Source organism: Polistes dominula, unplaced genomic scaffold (assembly GCF_049000335.1).
Source record: "Polistes dominula isolate Pdom_NZ unplaced genomic scaffold, Pdom_raw_medaka contig_77, whole genome shotgun sequence".
NCBI classification, from domain to species: Eukaryota; Metazoa; Arthropoda; class Insecta; order Hymenoptera; family Vespidae; genus Polistes; species Polistes dominula.
In genome coordinates, this window is record NW_028301152.1 from 9,511,486 (window position 1) to 9,534,467 (window position 22,982).

The following is a 22,982-nucleotide window of genomic DNA, read 5'->3' on the forward strand; positions in this document are numbered from 1 at the left end:
CTTCTCACACACACATAACATTCTTCTATCTTTCTCATTTGTTCTTTCTCTCTCTCTCTCTCTCTTTCACTTTCACTTTTACTTTCACTCTCTCTCTCTTTCTTTCTTTCTTTCTTTCTAATTTGCATTATCTTCAATCCTTCGTAACCCCATTATTAACATCGCGGATATAAGAGGATGGTTGGGCAACAAGGATGAGCAGTGTAATCGTAAATCATCTCCGTCAACCATTGTCGCTGTCTCCGCACCCGTGTGCAATCTTAAACATTTTAATCAGCTTTTTGTTTTTGTCATCCGTTTTGAGGAAACCAAAGGGAAAAAAAGAAAAACATTTTTTGTCTGGATAAGAATGTGGTGTTCCACACACACTTTTGGTTATCAATCATCAATCATTTTTTCTTTGTTCGGCTGCTAAACTAGCGGTACTAATGTAAGTTAAGTTAAGTTTAAGTTAAGTTGTGTTTTATTCGCGATCAAGATAATACGAATATGGGTAGAGTTCTAAGTATTAGTAAAAGGATGCTAGGATATGACCGAAGGAACGATCTGACGAATCGGTGATACGTGCTCTTTCATTTTATCAATGCCCAGTTTAATTATATATGTGTGCTGATGTATTTGTTTCTGTGTATGTATGTGTATTGTATATGTTTTTCTATTTTTTTTTTACCTCATTTATTTCATTTTTTCTGTTAATTCCGTGTGACGAGATAACTTTTTAGGCATTTTATTTATTCATTCGCGCTTAACTTTCTAAAGTTTTTCTTACAAACATGTTTTTCCTTTTTTTTTCTCTTTTTAATTATTATTATTTATTATTAGTATTATTATTAGTATTATTATTATTTATTATTATTATTTATTATTATTATTATTATTATTATTATTATTATTATTATTATTATTATTATTATTATTTAATTGTCAGCGTTATAATATTGTGCTGATCACGAAAGAGGGTCAAGCTTTGGGGACGAAATTTTTCTCTTCTTTGCAAAATCACTTATCTTTCTATCTTTCAATCTTTCTATCTTTTTCCTTCATCATTTCTCATGTCATTTGGATTAGGCAAAGCGAAGATAATTATTATTATACTTAAATAACATGGATAATACAAGTATTCCCTATATATTAGAGTCTTTTTGTGTACTCAGATATAATATTTAGTATTCTATATTTGCCATGAATAATTAATAATAATAATATTCGATTATCTCGAATATCATCTATGAAAACTCTTCTTATACCCTCCTTCGATAATTTCAAATATTTTTTTTCTCAATGACCTCTTTTTATTAATTTTAAATTATTACTCGATATTGCTTTTTTTCTTTTATCGTATAAAATGTTTGACAAACGAACGATCTTTTTTTATTTTTTATTCATATGCGAACTTAACCAACATTCAACATTTTATACAAAAGATAATAATACTAACATAAGCTGTACGGTTGTTATTATATCATACACATATAAAGTCTTATTTTTATTAATTTTTTAAATAAAATAATTTTAATTGGTGTAATAAAAAATTAAAAATCAATTAAACTCAATATCAACATAAAACAAAAAAGTAATATATATATAATCTTAAAAATATCAACAAATAAAAATAAAAATTTAATTAAATAGGTACAACGAATTAATTGTTTGAGTAGCTTATATATTTTGTATTTGTTTAATTATATTTTAAGATTTTATCTATAAAGAGAGATTAGAATTATGGTATTCAGTTTAATTAATCATTTCAATCATTCGTCTTTCTATCTTGTGGCCGCGCAGATGATTACGATAAAACGATATTTTATTGATGTGTGCTTATTTTTTAATTTTTTTTATTCCTTTTAATTTTATGTCAATGTATATAATTGTGTGTATGTGTGTGTATGTTGCGTGCGCGTGCTTTTATTATTATTTTTTTTTATTTATATTATATCCGTTTTTTTAAATATGCTATTCATTTGAAAAAAATTCTGACCTCGTGATATTACATTATACTCGGGTCGTGGTAATTGTAAAATGACACGTGTTATTATTTAATTAATTTATTTAATTAACGCCGCCTTTCCCGTATTTTTCCATTTTGTGATTTCTTCCCTTTCTTTTTTCTTCTCTTTTTCTTTATCTTCTTCTTCTTCTTCTTCTACATTTTCATTTTCTATCTATCTTTCTTGACGTATATATTTATTTTTCGATTATGGGTAATTCAATTATTTTGTTATCTAGATGTATATACATGCACTTGTCCTGTATACATATATATATATATATATATACGTGTGCATTAGCGTACGAGGAACGGCAGAGTTTCATTCAATCGACAGTTCATTTCGATTTTATTCTTCACCTTTCTAGGCTCAATTCATTTTCATTTTCTCTTTTTTTTCTATTTTGTTTTTTTTCGCTGGAATTGCTTTTGTAGAAAATGACTGGAAAAAAATGATTATGACTTACATTAGCCACTTTTTTCGATCGAACTACTCAACTCTGCCGTTTCCGTCGTACTTAAATATTCTTCTTATTTCTTTCTTCTTTTTTTTTTTCTTTCGCAATCGGTGGTAATTCAAAAATTACAGTACAATAATATTATTAGCTTTTAAAACATCAATAATTATATATATATACAAATGCATAAAACAATATTTCTCAATATCTCTCTGTTCATCTTTATAATTCTTTTATTTTCTCGCCTTATTCGTTTTTTTTTATATTTATATGTATATATATTTTTTTTATTTATTCATTTATTTATTTATTTATTTATTTATTCATTTATTTATTTATTTATATTTGTATACTCATAATATATTTTTTGTTTCTTTCTTATTTATATATGTATATATTTATATACTAAATGTATATATATATATATATATATATATATAGTATAATATTTCAATATTAATTTATTTATAAATATAAACCGCGTGGACTGCACTCACATAATATATTTTTCGACTTTCTCATTCGCCTAAGCTTTTGTCTTCCACCACCTGTAACACTTTCGATCTTATCCTCCGAAATTCGATTTTTCGAATCCTCTCCCTTTTTTCCCCCTTTGACTAATAATTGATCATAATAACCCTTTTTCAATATGTATATACGTTATATGTATATATAATGCATTTTTTTTCTTCAACTTCTTCCTCTTTTTCTTCTTCATCTTCCTAATCGAAAATCGCAAAGTATCGAAATTTAACATCGCGGGTAAACTTGGTTTTTCTCAAAGGTTTCTCAATTTGTTTGCATCGAAACCAATAAGAAAATTCATTTTATATTCTTGCAATCAAATCTTTTCAATTCTTTTTAGAATTTCCAAAACGTCATTGTATTATCTTTTTATCTTTTATCTTTTACTGACTTTCACCTAATCATAATTGTATCATTCATATCATAATTTTGTAATAAATCATTTTAAAATGATCATAACCATTTTATTGGATTTTGGTCTGTTATTTTCTTACACGATCAATTTTTTCCAATCCATTTTACAATTTCACAAACGATACTGTATAATCTATTTTATCTTTTATTTTCTCCTGACTCTCCTTTTTTCACTTTCTCATAATTTTATCATTCATAATTTTTTAGTAAATCATTTTTAAAAAACCATAATCATTTTTATATTTGGCTGATCGGTTTCAGCTATCAATTCAATTCATACATCGTTCAATTAATTATTATGTTTTTCTTGCATGATTTTCACATACATGTTTATATAAATTTGAGGAAACCAACACAGTGTACCCGCGAAATATTCGATTAAGTCTTCTATACTTTATTTTATTTCTCCCGATTTTTCGATTTTTTATTAACCCACGTTCCCACTTTTCCTGTCCTTTATGGTCGTGTTGAAGTATTGCTAACGTTTGTAAGAATTGACTCGTTCCTTCCTTATTTTTTTTTGTCTTTTTTTTATCATTTTTTTCTTTTTATTCTTTTTTATTTATTTTTTTGATTTTACTTCGCATACCTCCCTTCCTTCCTTCATCCCTTCATCTTGCTGATAGCACAAGAAAGAAGTGCGCAACATTGACGCGCGCAAGAAAACAAATAAAGTATATATATTGGTTGGTTGGTGTAGCCGCCCTCCTTCACCACCGTTTTGTGATTCGTTCTTCATTTATTCATATTCGTTTATAATTTTGTTTCGTTCGACACGAAATTACCGTCTCAATTTTTTAAAAACATCTTTCGTGTTTTATTATTTTTTTATTTTGTTTAGTTTTTACCCTGTGTTTTCGAATAAGAATAATAATAATATTTGCGTTGGTAAATCATCGCACGAGTTTAAAATTTTATCTTCATCTTCATCTTCATCTTGTCCATTTTGTTTTCAACCCTCGATGAAACAACAGCACACGCTCCTTTTTTTCGAGAGGTTCTTTCTTTTGTTTTCCCCTTCTCAATAATAATAATGATAATCATTTTCATCAAATAAAAATCGATATCGATGATGACGATGATTCATTCAGATGTAAGGGCAGAACTAATAACAAAAATACTAATGAAATTTAATTACAATTACGGAGGTTGTGATCGAAAGGTGTTGATAACCTATTCTCGGCATCAGTATGAATAGCGAATTTTTCTCAAAACCCAAAAAGAAGTCCCAAAATTTCAAATTTTTGATGTCCGATGACATTTTGACGCACTTTTTTTAAATAAAAGCTACAGAGATAACATTAAAATTCATCCCTCTTGAAAATACTTCTCTTCTTATTTGTTTTTTATTATTCTTCTTCTTCACCCTTCCCCCTCTCCCTCTCCCTCCCTTTTTCATTCTTTTATTTAATTCGTGTCTCACATTTGTGTCTTTCCTTTGATATAATCAGTATTTGACTTTTTTAAAGCAATTTATTTTATTACGGTTAATTTGCGATGCTAATAATGACGCGCGTGTGCGTAAACCACCCTCCATAAGAAACTTCGTGTCACAGTTTCCCCATACACACACACACACACACACACACACATACACACACATACGTTCTCTCGTTCATTTTCTATTTTCTTGCTTAAGGGGTTAAACGATTTTATTATTTTTTTTCATTCATTTCACTCATACTTATACTCACTCTCACTCTCACTCTCTCTCTCTCTCTCTCTCTCTCTCTCTCTCTCTCTCTTGTATTCTTGTACTTCGTTTTATTTACTCTCACGTTAGTCTCACTCACGCGAAAAATTTGGTTTAAAGGGTAGATTATTTCGTCGTTAATTTTTTTTTATTTGTTATCCATTCTTATGGTGTCAAATAAATCAGCAAATCGGTATATTCATTCAAACGTCATTGACTATAATTGTTCTGTACATTGCGGACGACCGTTGTTAAATATTTGCATACTTATATACTTATACGAATATATACACAAATACATTCGCATTCGTATATAAGGTATGCATGAGCTTAATACATTTTATTAACGTATATTTTATTTTATTTTAATTAATTCTCTCTTTTCTTTTTTTCTTTTCTTTTTTTTTTCATGACAAAATCCCATTTTGTTCAATTAAAATTTCAATCGTTTGACGTTAATACATTTGTCTGGGACGTGCTTTGTTCTTTCTCACTGTGTATGTATGTATATATGTGTATGTGAGTGTATATCTGTGTCATGTATTATGGCCTGTTTTTTTTATTTGTTTAAATAAACGTCAATGTGCGTGCACACACGCTGACTAATTTTCACTATTATTCTCGTATTAATAGTTCATTCCTTTTTTATTTCAAAGTTCCTCGTGTGTTAATGTATGTATGTATGTATATAATATTTATATTTATATTTATATATTTATATTTATATATCGTTAAGATATTTAGATAATACAATAAATTCGCGTTAACATATACGAAAGTTTTAGTGCAATGTATAATAATTGATCGGTACGAGCGGAAAACGACCGGAATTTTGTTTATAGATTAATCCGATCATTGTTCGACGTTCGCTTGAGGCCAAAATTTCGACAGTAACGTATGGACCGGGCGCAGAGACGAGCGATACGTTACGATATCATTCACTTAACACCTTCTCTTTCATTCCCTTTCTCTTTCTCTCTTCGTATTCATTCATTCTAACCAGTTCTTTAACTTTCAACCCATTATTGGAAACACACACGCATGCATGTATACATAGCAGAGATGCATTTTATTTTATTATTTTTTTTTCTTTAAAATCTGAGAACGATCTCTTAAGAGAGCTTAAGAAGCTTCGATGTAATAAAACGCATAATAATAATAATAATTAATCTCTCTTGATGATCTCACAGCAATTTTGCTAATTAACTTTGAAAAATGCATCATCATCCTTTATGAGGACTAAGTTAGATGCATTTTGTCTCTCGATACGCTATTATAGCTCATATATTTTCCCACACATGCGTAAACGCACCTACCCCAATATACTGTGCACATACACATATATATATTTATATGTATGCATTTTTTTTATTTTTCTCTCACATCTTTTTACATTTCTTCAAGCTTTTATTCTTCATCTTGTGCATGTTGCACACTCGGGAAAAAAGGGAGGAGAGTCTCGACGACCCACACATACAACGACGACGACGAAGTTGGTTGGGGGAGGGGGTTGGGGGTGGAAAGAGAAGTGCCATTCCGCCATTGAAGCGACAAAGACCCCCTGTGTTGAGGAGGAGTTGCAAGCAGCCTCCTCGTAGACGATGGAAACAAAGGAAAAGAAGAGCGAAGACTCTTTCCCTCTCTCTCACACACACACTCTTTTTCTTTACTTGGTATCACCCTCAAAAAATTCTCCCTCCTGTGAAACCCCTTCCTCATTCTCTCTTTTTTCCTCTTCAGCGTTACTACTATAAACCCCGTTACTTTCTCACAGTCACCAATACTCCGTCGTATCAACCTAACAGGAACCATCTCTCTCACCACCTTCTCAACCGCCATCTTCATCGTCGTGATGTCGTCGGGTTCTTTCGACCGTACTCGAATTTTTTTTCTCCGCCCTTCTTTGTTCAACCCTCACTCTCTCTCTTTTTCTCTCTCACGGATTTTCTTTCTTTCTCGTTCAACCTAAAACTCAACAGCTCAGAAAAGGAGGCTCTTTCCCAAGTGCGAAGAACGCAAGTTTCTTCTTTGTATGATCGAATACATATACATATATGTACATATATATGTGTATATATACATTTACCGTTGGTTACGTATGTTTATATGCGCATGTGTGGTATACGTGTTTCCTATGCGGGCTAACTGATGCATTTACATATGCATATGTATATTTATCGCGAACCACGGTTGTGCACCGCTGTTACCTTATTAAATGTTTTATTAATCACCATATTATTAATCATGTGTGTATGTGTGTCTTTCTGATTGAGCTTGAGTATCGTCTCTCTGGTGTTTTGTATGTGCGTGTGTGTTATATGTTTTCTTATCCATTTTCTTTCTCTCTTTCAGACACACTCACTCTCACTCTCTCTCTCTCTCTCTCTCTCTCTCTCTCTTTCTCTCTATCTGTGTGTGTTATATTTATTGTTATTATTATTATTATTATTATTATTATTATTATTATTATTATTATTATTATTATTATTAATATATTCTCGTACGTGTGAATTTTGTTTGTTGTTGTTGGTATAATCTCCCCGTTTATCGTTCGCCTTAAATTCTAAGAATTCATACGTTATCGTCTAATAATTATATTAATTATTTATAATATATAATATATATATATATATATATATATATATATATATATATATATATATATATATATATATATACATATAAATATATGTATATATATATTTATATAGTATTTATATATATTCTAGACTTAATTTGCTTAATTATTTAGCTTTTAATAATTATTAATGTAATTCTCATTATTATTATTATTTTATTATTATTATTTTATTATTATTATTATTATTATTATTATATTATTATTATTTTTTTGTATTTATTAATGTCGGTGAACGGGCTGGCGTCAATACGCAGTTTCGGCCACAGCTGCTAGCCTGTATGTGTTTTCGTACAACTCTTGTCATCTTTCATATATATTTCTCTCTCTCTCTCTTTCTCTTTTTCATATATTTTTTTTCTCTTGCACTAAGTTTTCCTCAATCTTTTGGTATCCCCATTTTTCTTGCTCGTACTCTCCCTTCGCGCATGTTGCCTGCTGCCTTCCTGTTTATCTTTTTTATTTAACTTCTTGATTTTCAACCACTTAGACGTTTATTTTTGTCACCGTCTCTCTCTCTCTCTCTTCTTCTTTCAATCGCATATCTCTTCATCCTTATTCGTGTGAGCTTTCTATTTCGATGTCGTTGTCCCCCTCCCCCACCTTCATATTTCAGGTTGAACTCTTCTTACCGCGAAGACGGTTGTTTTTTCTAATAATTTTTTTTTTATATTCAAGGGGAGGGGGTAGTTGTTGGTAGTAGTTGGTACCATTCGGCTGGTCATATTATTCGGAAGTCTCATCTAATTGGAAAGCATCCCTTTAGCTTCCTTTCTCACCTTATATGTTCAGTCCTCTGACGTAGTAGTAGTAGTAATAGTAGTAGTAGTCGTCCGTAGTAGTAGTAGTAGTAGTAGTAGTAGTAGTAGTCATAGTCGTAATTGTCGTTGTAGTCGTTAATAGTCGGTAAGTCACGCGTATTCCATTCTTTTTTATTTTTGTTATTTATATATGTGTTTGTGTATGTGTTTTTTTTCCATTTTTTTTCATTTTTTTTTATCATTTTTTTCTTTTTTCATTTTTTAATACTTGTCGAGAGATCGTCATCAACCGTGTGATCAGTTTTTATCCCAAGGCGTCTACTACAGTGCTCGTTGTGCTGTCACTCGACCGTGCTGCGCTCTGCCCTCTCGTCCATCCTAAAGATTGCAATGAAAAAAAAAAAAATTATATTTTTTATTAAATTTTTTTTTTATTAAACTTTTTTGATTTAAAATTATTTTTTTCGAATTTTTTCGATCCTTCCATTAAATTACGTACAAGTATTGAGTTGTTCAGAAAGTAATTTCGTTTTTCTTTTATAAAAATGCAGATAATTTTTTCGTTTTGAGGTTAAATTTAACCTCTCACTGATCTTACGTGTTTTTATTTTTAAAATTACTTTCCGAACAATCCAATAAAATCAATTTTAAATAATTTAAATGTTTTTTTACTAGAATAAGGATATTTAATTAATAAAATTATTATTAATATTATTGAAACAATGTACCTGTTATTAGATCTTAACGAGGCTCAATGGTAGCCATTAGTGAATGCCGCTGGTATCAGAGGTCCCTGTAACAAGAAAATGCAATATCTTTGTTAGTATGATTACAAACTTAACATGAAATATAATATATTTATTAAATGGATATTAAATTGACTATTAAAAGGGACTTGACAGACAAAAGATAACACTATTATGTTTTTGGTGATTTGTTGTTAGTATAATTAGTTGGAAAGCTAATAATACTCACTCGTGCTTTCTTAAAATGAAAAAGTAAAGGATTAAAATTATTTGTGTGTGTTTTATTTATTGTTCATTTATTATATTGATTCAATTTTGTATGATTGCTCGCAAGTTACGATGATTAACTAATTATTGTTGTTGGTATACTTTCACGAAAAGAAATACTTAAGCTCGAGAATGATCAGGAATGTTACAGCTAGATAACAGGGATTCTTTTTCTATCCTTTTTTATGTTTATTTATTATTTAAAAAAAATCAGAAGTGTCTTAGATACTTTACTACCATAGAGAAACTGATATGAATTGAAATTTGGTTATTAAAAACCAAAAGACTCAAATTCAATTGCACTTTATTTCTGTGTAAAATAAAATGACATTAAAATTATAGTACTCGTGATGAATTAAAACTCTTATATTTTATGTAAAAAATTCCCTAGTGAGTTGTAAGAAATAAAAAGAAAATAAAACGTAGTTTCGTATAATATCAGTAAAATCAAAATAAATCGATTCGATAATATAATATTTCTATCGTACGAAGCGTAAAATCTAAATTCAACCGCATTCTCATTTTTCCGGTTGGAAGGATTTTACAAAAATTTATCTAGCTAAACTATTCGCCTATTCGAGCCGATTTGTTCGTAGAAGCGGAAAAAGATTCTCTATACAAAGAAGAATTTCCTTATCGCCGTGTATTCGATCCCTAGAAAAAGAATCTTCCAGCTGATAATCCGAAAAGAATAGGGAAAAACACGAGAAAGAAATAACAAAATTTCGTATGTATTTATACATATATATACACAAACATATATATGCATATATCTTTCGTGATCCTTTTAAACTCGTTTTCGTGCTACATATATATATATATCAATTTCATGCAACTTTTTGTTCTCATGCCAAAGAACTTTTTAACAAATACGTTGAATATATATGAAAGAGTTAGAATAACATTGATAGAGAGATCTGATAATAAATTCGATCGAGACACGAGATAAAATAAAATAAAGAAGAAGGGAAACTTCGATGATGGTAATTTAACCCTTTGAGATTGGTAAATTTTATCCGATGGGAATAATATCAGCTAGAGTCGATGCAAATTTAACTTTACGTATGTATTACTTCCTTAAGTGATTTTAAAACAAATATATTACGTATATTAAAAATTTGATTTAATTGTCATGGTGCATCTGAATTATAGATAGTAGATCAAAACATATGTATGATAGTTTAACAAATTTTTTATAATATAGTTGTACTATAGATATAGATTTAGATTTATCTACTATAAGTAATAGAATATACTACTCTACAACTATAAGAAAATATAATATATATATTAAATAATTTTATTTATATATTTCAGTGCTTATTAAATTCCTATTAAAAATAATGTATCTACTATAAAGTAATACAATACAAATATATTATAAAAATAACTTTAATATAATATATAAATTAATATATAATATATATATATATATATATATATATATATTTTGTTTTTTTTTGTAGATAATTTTATTAATATATTTCAGTGCTTATTAAATTCCAATTAAACAAAAACCCTATTTCACCCATGTATCTAAATACTTAGCCTTTTCCTCCTCCTTTCACAAAAACACGTACAATGTTGACTGAACAATGAATGACGTGGTGATGACTAACATGTTAAATACGTTAAAAAAGACTAAATCTTTTCAAGTTTTGTTTGTCGATTTAAAAAAAAAAAAAAAACTTACGGGGCTGTAGTTGAGCGGGGCGCGAGATACAGCGATCGCGGGAAACGCGGTCGTGGGTGGTTGCGGACTAGCTGCGGCCTGGACGTAGCTGGCAACTGCGGAATCCGCGGCTACTGCTGCTGCTGCGGCTGCTGCACTCGAACTGTACATGTCTATAGGGCCCGGCGAATTGGCAGCGGGAAATGATCGGCCTTGGGGTCCACCATGGCCACCTGCCGCATGCGGCGATGCTGGCGGAAATCCTGCTTGTGCTGCGGCCTGGTAGTTGTTCATCACTGCAATTTACGCATGTGTTTTTCAGACCATTTGCATCATTGTTTTTTGGTTCTTTTTTTCACCCCTCACTCACTCCTCCTCTCCCACTTATATTTTTTTACACGTTATTTTTTTTTATGTATGTGTGTTCTTTTTTAAAATTTTTTTTTCTTGCATATGCAATACCAGCAATAACGTAATCACGCTTGTTCGATTTCGTACAGTGGGGATTCGCAGTGGGAAAATCAAAACTGTTTGATTCGAATTCGCTCACGTATTCGAATGAAAACATAATCGATCTATCCCCACGGTTCTTTTATATTTTTTACCGTTTTTGTTCATTTTATACTTTTTCCAATTTATTTTCTACCAAATCCGAACTGTAAACTGTAAAAAATTACCCCCGTTACACGGTAAGACTTTGATTGCCAAGTGTCTGAGCAAGATGTGTTAATTTAATGTAAGTAAATATATAAATAATACTATAATATTATTTGAGATTGATATTTCTCGTGAAGTAAAAACGAATATACAATACTTTAAAAATGTATATCGTTGTTACGCGTTAAATTCGTGAAAATTTCGTTTACCCTCAAGGGATTGCAACTCAGTTTGCGCAATACTATGGGTATAGACAATCAGCGATGCGTGTAAACGGTCGACAAAGTTTCCCATAACGCGTTAGTGGATGTTACATCAAAGTAAAACCATGCTTTGAAGGAAAGAAAAAAGAAAGAGAGAAAGAGATATGGAAAAAGAAAGTATTTGCCTTTCTTCACTTTCGAGGTAAAAGAAAGGCAAAGTTTTCCTTTGGATGTACCAAAAGAGGTACGATGATGATGATAGGTGCATAACCTCGGTGCATTCACAAAACAAATAGTACGAAGAGAGAGACAAATAATAAAAAATAAAAGAAAAAAAGAGAAAAACAAAAAGAAAAATGGTAAAAAGAAAAAAGTGAGAAGTTGTAAAAGAAGACTATAGAGCAAACTATATAGAATACCTAATCTTTTAGGAAATGATGGTGTTTCGTTGCTTTGAAAACTTCTTTCGCGAAGAAAAGGGGTTGGTAGGGGTGGTAGTAGGGGTGGCGGCGGTAACGATACGATTTAAAGCAGCAAGAAATAAAACAGAATCACGAACTCATTCAAGATTTCATAAGAAAAAAAGCTAAACTTTTCACTGGGTGGTAGAGGGTAGAAAGGAAAGTCGTTTTTCTTTTCTTCGACTCTCCGCCAAATACGAACAAAGAATAAGAAGAAGAACGTAGGAAAGAAAAAGAAATGAAAAAGTATGAAAGGGTCGAAGATCGAATATCGACGATAAACGTTATCGTTCGAGTACCAACTACTTCTACGTCCCACGAAACGTGGTAGAAGAAGAAACACGCTAGGTCTTAAACGTTTTCGCAATGATACCAATACTTTTTGGATTTACGGATGCAGACAGTAGATAAAAAAAAGTAAAGATGGAGAAAAAAAAGGTTAGGATGAAATAAAAAGAAAGAAAAATGGGGGTGAAGAGGGTGGTAGATAGAAAGTGGAAGTCGAGAGAGGGCTACGCGAAGAATTCGAAACTTGTGAACGATAGAGAAAGAGAAATGGAAAGAGAAGAAAGAAAAGTACGAGGTTGTGGTAAAAAGAAAGAGGAAACCAGAAGAGTATGACAAACCGAAAGTGCGCGCTGGGCGCACAATCTAAAAACCCATTCAGCTTTTAAACTCTTGACAATAGCGGCCGGTTACAAAGTTTTCTCTCTGGGAGCAGGGACGATGGTAGGCGAATGCGAAATGGCTTGAGAGGAGAGAGAAAACGGGGAAAGAGAGACGCGATTCAAAAGTTTGATTTATTTGAGAGGAGATTGCGGACGGCACGACGACGACGACGACGACGACGACGATGGTGCTGGTGATGGTGATGGTTGGTGGTGGTAGGCGGTGGCTCTGCTCGGCCTCGGATTTCAGAGAGGGCTGGTTGTGGATAGAAGGAAAGAGAAGATCCAACGAAGGAGAAGAAAAAAGGTGGGGGTTGGAGGAAGTGGAATAAAAAAAAATAAAAAAAATAAAAGAAGAAGAGGAATGAAGAAGAAGAAGAAGAAGAAGAAGAAGAAGAAGAAGAAGAAGAAGAAGAAGAAGAAGAAAAAGAAGAAGAAGAAGAAGAAGAAGAAGAAGAAGAAGAAGAAGAAGAAGAAGCTGGCGTATTTCGCTGCTGGCATCACGGAACACACCCCCTACCCCACACATGTGTGACTCCGTTTTCCTTCTTTTCCACCTCTTTCTCATCCTCCTTTTTCTTCTTACTTTTTTCTCTTGCTTCTACTCCCCTTTCCCTTCTCCTATTCTCTATCGTAACTCCACCGATGTGGAGGAGACTTTTAAAGATGATGAATCGTGCAAGGACACGGGATATTCGATAAGATTTAACGTACAAATTAAAATCTTATTATATTATGAGGACAGAAAAGTAATCAAAATTTTTCTTTGCTAGTGAAAAAAATATTTGTTTATTAAAGAAATTTTAAATGGTAATCAAGGAAAAATTTGTTCATCATTTTCTAATATGTTTTGCTTTATGGAAAGGAAATTGGTTCAATTAATTTTTTCAAAAGTCCTTCGATTTTTTATTGGGAAAAACTAAATGTGTTTGTATTGATCGAAGAAATTTTTTATATAATATGATATAATTATATAATATTTATAATATACTATATTATAATATAATATATAGAATATATTATAATATATTTATTTATAATATAATTATTACAATATTTATAAATTAATTATTATATTATTATTATATTAATATAATTATTATAATATTTCAATTAATTATATTAAAATTATATTATTATATTATATTAACCGTTTGCGTACCAGAGGGTTTTGAAAAAACACGATCGACAAACGCCAAGGAGCGCGATCGCGCTCCTTCTATTATGTGTCGAAAAAAGCCGAAGAGCGCGTTTCTACAAATATCGGATGGACCGTCAATTGTCGGTTTCGGCCAAATGCCCCTGGCTTTTCTCGACACAAAATCTGAAGAGCGCGAAAGTGGCTCGTGGTACGCAAACGGTTAATACAATTTTTATGACAAAGATAAAACTTTATCATTTGTCACGTATTATCGTACAAAATTTTTGTGAATACGAATTAAAAAAGAAAAAATAATAAAATGTAAGAAACCACCTATAGATGAGAGAAAAATTAGAGAAAGAGAAAGAGAGAGAAAGAGAGAGAGAGAGAGAGAGAGAGAGAGAGAGAGAGAGAGAGAGCGCGGAAAAAGCTTACGATCAAAAAAGCATTAAAAGATAGAATAGAAGGAAAAGTTATAAACGTACCAGAAAGAGCTTGCGTGAGCAAGGGCGTGTTGTTGTTGGGGGTGAGCTGTCCGTTGGTAAGATCCACTGAAACATAAAACTCTGATCACAACTGTTCCGTACCTTGAAGAAACTCGTTAGAGAGTAAGAGAAGAAATGCTTCGTTATATTTTTCTTCTCTTTTTTATTTTTTTGTTTTTTTATTTCTTTCTTCACCTCGAGTTCTCTTTTTATTATATTCATTACCGACTCTCGCCGGCGTTTTTTTTTGTTATTATTTTCTTCCTACTTTCTTATTTATTTTTTTGTCCTTTTGTTTCGCGTTTTAATTTGTTGATTCGTTTCCTTTTTTAAAAAAAAATAATAATAATAAAAAAAAGTATAAACTACGCTGCGCAAACGATGGAACTCGAAATTCGCGGATGAAAGAGTAAAAAAATAGGAAATACACAGAGAAACGGGGGGATAAAAAAAAAGATACGAAGATGTCTATAGATGGTGTTTTCCGGTGTGTCGCTTCGTCAACAACGGAAAAGATAACAATAAAGAAATAGAGTATAATCGACTTCTCTTGCTAGAAATGAATTTCAAAGGGAAGAAGGATGACAATTTAGTAAAAGGATTTTTTTTAATATCATATCGAATGATAGATATATATACATACTTTCTGTATAAAACTTTTCCAAACAAAAAAAAAGAAAATAATTGCAAAGATATTTCAGGTGCAATTCGACGGGGGCCAATAGTAACCACGAGTAGAAAGCACACGAGTGAAATGAAAGATAGATGGATAGTAATAGGGCAGGAAACTTGGGGGTGGGGTTGGGGGAGGCTAGTTGTAAAAGGACTAGAGAAAGAGAAGAACAGTTTTCGTATTTTGAGCATCCCGAATGGTCCGCGGAATATTCGTTGAAGCATAATAAACCTATGGATATCGATCGAGTGTGTTCACCAGGCAAACCACGGTCGCCAGCTACTGCCACTGCTACCATTGCCGCCGCCGTATTATTCCCTCGAGTAGCAGCACTCGGTTGCATCGAAATGTACTCCGTCGCTAATATGCATTTTCCGCGAGGGACCGGAGGAGAAGGTAGGAAATGTATGAATCGCGATGAACGATGCTGCGAACCGTGAAAGATTTTCAAGAGGTGGAGAATCGATGAGCAAGTACACAACAATCGGTGGAACACACGCGAACTATAGACTACTACTATTAATACTACTACTATCTACTACTACTACTATTACGTCTTTCTCTCTCTGTATTATAGGTGGAAGTTTGATGGAGCATGGTCGCATAGATGATTAAGAGAAAGAGATGATGATGATGATCACGATGATGATGATGATGATGATGATGATGATGATGATGATGATGATGATGATGATGATGAGAGATGGAGAATAATAAAAAAGTATAAGAGTAACAGCTTGTGTATACACTTCATGTGTTTACCTATATCTCTCTATATAAATATGTTTGTGCATGAATATATGTTATGATACTATATTTATATATGTATATTTTGATGTATAATATGTATCTATATATATATGTATGTATAGAAAAAATTATTGTCAAAGTGCGTCTATCAATCGAAATGGATATTTTTCGACATCATACATTTCTTCCGTAGTGCAGTCCGTTGTACGTGTTGCATTGGTGTCTCCGTAAATGCGCGGCCTGCATTCTCACTTCCGGATCCGTAGTAGTACACCGTCGGCACTCCTAACATTAATAAAGAATAAAGAAGAGAGCTGATAATCTGATATGTGATTAAAATTAAGAAACGTGATGATTACGACGGTGACGAATTGACTTTGATTTAAGGGGTGGAATACATTAATTGGACGACGTTGGAATACTAGGAAGAATATAATTAATAATATAATAAAAATTTATATTATATTAATAAATTATATAAAATATTATTACATATAATATATATTAAATATTAAATTATAATAAATATTAATATTAATAGAATATATTTGACGTTGGAATACTATGAAGAATATCACACGTTAATATAATAATATATAATAAATATTAATATAATTATATTGATAAATTATATAAAATATTATTATATTGAATATTAAATTAACATAAATATTATTATTATTATAATATAAATTTATTAATATATATAGTAATAAAAAATATATTAATAAATATAATATATAAATATATTTATTTATTAAATAATATTTATTTAAAACATATTAATAAATAATATATATATATATATATTTGATAATGAATGTGAATTGAAATTGTCAATGTAATAAAACTAAACGAAACTTAGTAATATTCGATAAAAAAAACTTTTCATTGGCTTAAATGTGACTAGAAAATTGTATAAAATCTTTTTCGATTTATCGAATGGTATCGAACATTGTAACTTTTGAAAATCTTTAATATAGTTCCAACGTCGTACGTTTCAATGATTCCACGAGTTTTTACGTTCTTACTCGATTACTCAATAAAAGAAACTTTTTTTTTTTTATCGCGATGAATTTTATTCACGTTAACTTAAAGGAAAAATAAATTACGCGATTTATATAGGAATGGATATATGTGGGACACATCAGAAAGATCTGGAAAATTTTTAACGATCGATAAAAGCGAATTGTATGTATGTATATATAGATATATAATTATATAGATTTTCAAGCTTCCCCTTTCAAACAAGCGCGAAATCAATGGCACAAGCAATTTTTGTGTGATGCGTTAATGGATTTGTTCAATAATCAAAATATTTTTTTAATTAAGAATACGTGAAAGAATCAAACATAAAAAATATATATATATATATATATATATATATTTATATATCAGTGAAAAACTGTTTGCCAATTTTTTTATCGTATCCCTTAAATTGAATCCATCATTTATGATTTTATACTCAACATGTGTTATAATTACCAATGACCCAAACTCAAACATATAAATATATCATTTAAAAATAAATAAAAATAATAATAATAAAAATTAATTAATATTATTTAACACAGAAAAACTAAGTTGACAATTTTGTTGTAACCCATAATCGAATTAATATTGCATTTATAATTTTATATTTAACAAGCGTTATAATTACCGATATTATAAAAAGAAAAGGGCGCAAAATTAAATATAAATATATTATTTAAAAAAAAAATAAAAAAATCAACTTAATATATAAAATAAAGAAAAACTAATAATAAGTTGCCAATTTTTGTATCTTACCCCATTATTGAATCAAACATTTATGATTTTATACCTAATACGCGTTATCATAAAAAGAAAACAGGCCTCCATAGTCAAAAAAACAAAAAACTTGACAGTTATTTAGGAGCCTTTTCCCCGAGGAAAGTTTCAATTTTTTTTTTTTTTTTAATATTTCTACATTTATATAGATGTGTGGTGGTAACGATTCTGGAACACGATGATGCGCTATCGTTTTGAATCGCGATATGCAGGTTTACCGACACCGCCGGCAGAGAGAGAGAGAGAGAGAGAGAGAGAGAGAAGAGAGAGAAAGAGAGAGAAAGAGAGAGAAAGAGAGAGAAAGAGAGAGAGTGAGAGAGAAGAAGGGTCATGTATTTCGATGCTGTTGAAACGAAGCGTTCTCATGCAGGAATATCGTTTCGGGTACACGGCCGTTGTTGCTGGCGATAACGCGTGATACGCCGAAGGGATGAACGGGTTCCATAAATCCTGGATAGACGTGATTTGTACGGCATATCACGACGCTTAATGGTGTGGTCTGTCTCTATCGATGGTTTTTATTCGGAAGTTTAGTACCATCCAAGAGATAGGGCTCTCTTTTTCTATTTTTTTTTTTTTTCATAGAAGACATAGGAAACCAGTGGAGGAGTTCAAGATAGAAAGAGAAAGATAGATGGATAGATAGAAAAGAAAGAATAGAAAGAAAAAGGATAAAATAGGGTCAACAACAACGGGGGAAGGATTGCTCGCGTTCCTTCGACCTGTCTCCCTCATATTTTTATTCCGTATACCCCATCATCCCTTCCTTGCGTACACCAGTAAATGAAATTTCTGATATCAGGTATTGTAAAATCGAAAAATGAAAGAATGAAAACTTTGGTTAGTGAATAGTAGAGAAAAAAAAGAAGAAACAAACTCAATAGGAATTTATTAGAGCTCTTGACGTATATTTTTAGTAATCATTGCAACCGTGATTTTACAATTTATTTCAAAAACAACAGGGGAAAAAATGGTATGTACAATAAAAGATGATGGGAATTGAAACGAACAAGTGTATGAAGATATTTTGAATATTTTTAGTTATTTTTTTATCAAGTGTTTAAAGTCGCGACAAATTTAATCTTAACCTGTTAACCGGACAGGACGTATAAATACGTCAAATGTATTGGTTTAAAGCTAAAGGTATAAGCTTTTGTATTTTATATATAAGCAAATGAAAAAAAAATAATAATATATATATATATATATTTTATAGTATTTTTATTTATTTTAGGCATAAATAGTAATAATTAATATATAAATAAATATATAAAAAATAATAAAAAAATATTATAATAAAAAAAGGTGCGTAATTAAAAAGGGAATTCCCCCGGTTAACAAGTTAACCCTTTGAGTACTGAATTATTTGAAGATTTGTATGCTTATATAATGGATTTAATTTGTTGCTATATGGATTAATATATGTAAAAGTAATATATTTTATTTAAAATATATTTATATTGGTGAAATAAATATATATTTTTGCAAATAACGTTTCAATTACAAAATATACATAAATATATAAATGAAAAAGAATAGAAATATTTATGTATTAAAATATATTAAAAACTTATATAATTATTAAAATATATTAAATATATTTTATAGAATTAAAATATAATAAATATATATATTAAATAATATATATTAAATATATTAAATATGTAAATGATAAAATATATAAAATATATTTTATATAATTATATAAGTTTCTTAAATTCAGATGACGAGTCAGACATGACCACCGTAACTTCGTTCAAGTAAGCAGATGACGAGTCTCACTCGTCAAATGTACCCAAAGGGTTAATACGATTTATGTTTTGTATGAATCGAGATAGAAATGGGATAAAGTAGAAACTAAAAATAAAAAAGAAGGAAAGAAAGAAAAGTTAGATTTTTCAATAACATTCGAAGATCATTCTATCTTTCTTCTTACTCCTTTCTTCCTCTTCTTCATCTCAGTTCACCGAAAACAGCGGACGCATAGGGATCTAGGTCAAGAGTTCATCTATTTCGAGTGTATTTCCAGCTGACGTAAACGCGATCGAGATTCTGGATATGGATTGCACCCCGCGAGAAATCCAACCAGAAAGGAAGCTTAAAGAGATGCCATCGAGACATTACGAACTGTGGGGTGTGCCATGATGTGTGATATATGCGTGTGTGTGTGAGAATACTGAAAAATATCGTAGACGAATTGTGAAAGGGGAAAAAATAAACCCGCGTGGTTAACATTCTTATCTCGATCATCGATCGTGAAAAAAAGAAAACAAATTTTTTATTTTTATATACCATCGAATGACGTTTTTGAAATAGGCGTGTGACGTCAACCTCTCTGGGTGGTGTCCTGTTTTTTTTTTTATTTTTTCAATAAACCGAAAGCTTACTTGGTTTTTTGAAACGTATGTGTGGTGCGTTTGTGTTTATTTCTATTCGAATAAAAATATAGTTCAGGAGATGAAACATAAACAAATGAATGATTCAAAGAGAGAACACACATATCGACGAAGGTTGTTTTTTTTGTTGATAAAAGAAGACGATGATCACACCTTGACCTTGTTCACATATCATGCATTGACCAAGAAATCGATATCCCCCAGTTCTTCCAACTGAAAAAAATTGGCTTTGACGAAGCAACACGTTGGACGAGTTATTTGTTAATCAGCAGCATCAAAATGGCCGATCATTAAACGCCACAAGAGTCGGTTAATTAAAAAAAAAGAGTTGAATTAGAGATATAATACATCATGTCGTTAATATGGACACGACGAAGGAATGATAAGCAGAATTTTTTTTTGTAGAAAATGACCATTGTGTTATCACCTAAAACTACGAACACGTAATTAGTAAATTTATCAAAAATAAATATGTATATATATATGTATATCACTAGAAAATGATCATAAAAATTCATGGTATAATTACGGTATGTATATATACATATATATATTAATTATTCATTAATATTGTTAATTAATAATCGTAAAAGAAATTCTAAACTACTACGTACGCGTGTTTTTCATTTCGCTAATTCTAAAATGGCGTAACTAATTATTTGACTAATTATTTAAATTCAGCAGCACGTAATGTGATAACAAATTTTCAATTGTAGAATATATATATATATAATAATAATAACACACTAAAATTCAAAAAAGAGATACTAATCGCAGCGGGTAATATATTAAGAACATATAAATATATAATTAATATATGTATATGTATATATATGTATAAATAGAGATAATCATATTTGCAAGTACACACACATAAAAACATACAAAAATAAGATTCACTCTTTTACTATCTACCCACTAATTTACTACACTAAATAGAATCGTTCTATTTTTCTAGAAATTAGCGACATTGAATGAACGAGTTTTTTTATCATCGTTCATTCAAAGTAGCTTATTTTTTTACTACATTTTCTATAACCATTTAAATTCAACTTTGACGACACTTAAGAAACATTTGTTTTATTACCTAATGATACTTATTGCGAAACGCTCGAATTATTTCTAGTTTTTTATTCGAATTTATATCTATTGCCTAAGCATCGGTTAAGATAACCAACATCATAAAATAGAATTTTCTAACAAATGACCAAAATATAATAATAATTTAAAACGTTACAACAAATTTAATATATCTATTTATGATAGATAAATAATGAATATTGTGTTGGCAATCTTAACACGATCTAAATTAATTACTGCGAACGTTAATTACAAAGGTTAGTCGGATAAAATGATTTTCTTCTACTACTTGATTGTTTCTAATTGGATAACTATATGTAAATTTGTTTAACTCGATTTATCTAATTTTCTCTACGCTCTTACGTATTATCACTTCGGAATGACGGATTTGTCGTATTGTGATGAACAATTTTATTTTATTTATTATTATTATATTTTTTCTTTTACATATGTAAAAGAAATAATATTATTAAATATTATATTAAAATAAACAATAATAAAATATTTATTATTATATTTTTCTTTTACATATGCATTCATTTATTAACATTTGTTGAGATTCTAATAAAAAAAAAACAAATTAGAAACACACATTCGACAATAATTTTTCTCATCATTCCGTGGTAATTAATTTCTTCTAGGATTTTACTATGGAATATATATATATATATGTATAACATTAAAAAAAACCACTTTATATTACGACGACGTTATCTAAGAGACAGTAGGTTTTAGGTAGATGGTAGATTACTCGCCCCTAGGTGATTACTGCATCTTCGGGGTAGTAGTCTTCGTCTCATTGGTCTCGGCAACAGCCCTTGTTCTTGGCATGTGTCCCCACACTCCTATTTTATTTTGCTTAACTCAACTCGAAATTCGTTTATTCGTTCATTTCTTACTTTATCTTTTTTTTTTCTTTTGCTTTTTCCGTATACGAACTAATTGTGAGATATACAAAGAATGGTAGAGAGACACCCCCACCCTCATAGCCCGTGTATTATTAAAAAACAATTTCTTTTTATGTTCAATCAAGCGAATATTCGCGTAACGATATTAAAATATACGCACTATCGTCCCAAACGGGGGACGAGATTAATTTTTTTGGGTTTTTTTTGATAAAAGGAAAACCAAGATTTATTACACTGATAATAGGGAAAGAAAGAAAGAGATAGAGAAAAAAATAAAAAACTGTAAATTGGATAGAAGGTGTGCACTAAAAATAAAAAAAAATATCTTATTGAAATATTAATAGTTAAACGACGAAACTATGGTTTACGTAAAAGTGCCAAAATAAATAACAAAAATAAGAGAGAAAGAGAGAGAGAGAGAGAGAGAGAGAGAGAGAGAAAATAATATAATAGGAATATTTTCTTAACGTTTTAAACGAGTTTAAGTTTTCACTAGAACTACGTGCACTTTGTTAGGAAAACGCGAGAGCATGCAAAGTTTGCTAGCTCATCAAAATATTATTTTTATATTTATTATACTTTGATATACA

At 30.2% G+C, this 22,982-nt stretch overlaps 1 protein-coding gene across 6 annotated transcripts in view; it reads right to left on the reverse strand.

Annotated features, from left to right (window-relative positions):
- Positions 1–7,851: 7,851 nt before the first annotated feature.
- Positions 7,852–22,982, reverse strand: part of Rbp6 (RNA-binding protein 6) — a 583,327-nt gene continuing 568,196 nt past the window's right edge. For 4 of the 6 annotated variants that reach the window (XM_015319952.2, XM_015319954.2, XM_089178029.1 and 1 more), the window contains 5 exons: positions 16,380–16,484; positions 14,777–14,842; positions 11,183–11,457; positions 9,205–9,269; positions 7,852–8,854 (listed from right to left, as the gene is read on the reverse strand). In XM_015319952.2, coding sequence (XP_015175438.2) covers positions 9,228–9,269; positions 11,183–11,457; positions 14,777–14,842; positions 16,380–16,484 — 488 coding nt within the window. In that variant the 3' untranslated portion in view covers positions 7,852–8,854; positions 9,205–9,227. The remainder of the gene's footprint in view (positions 8,855–9,204; positions 9,270–11,182; positions 11,458–14,776; positions 14,843–16,379; positions 16,485–22,982) is intronic. The other 2 variants (XM_015319953.2, XM_015319955.2) reach the window with 1 other exon arrangement.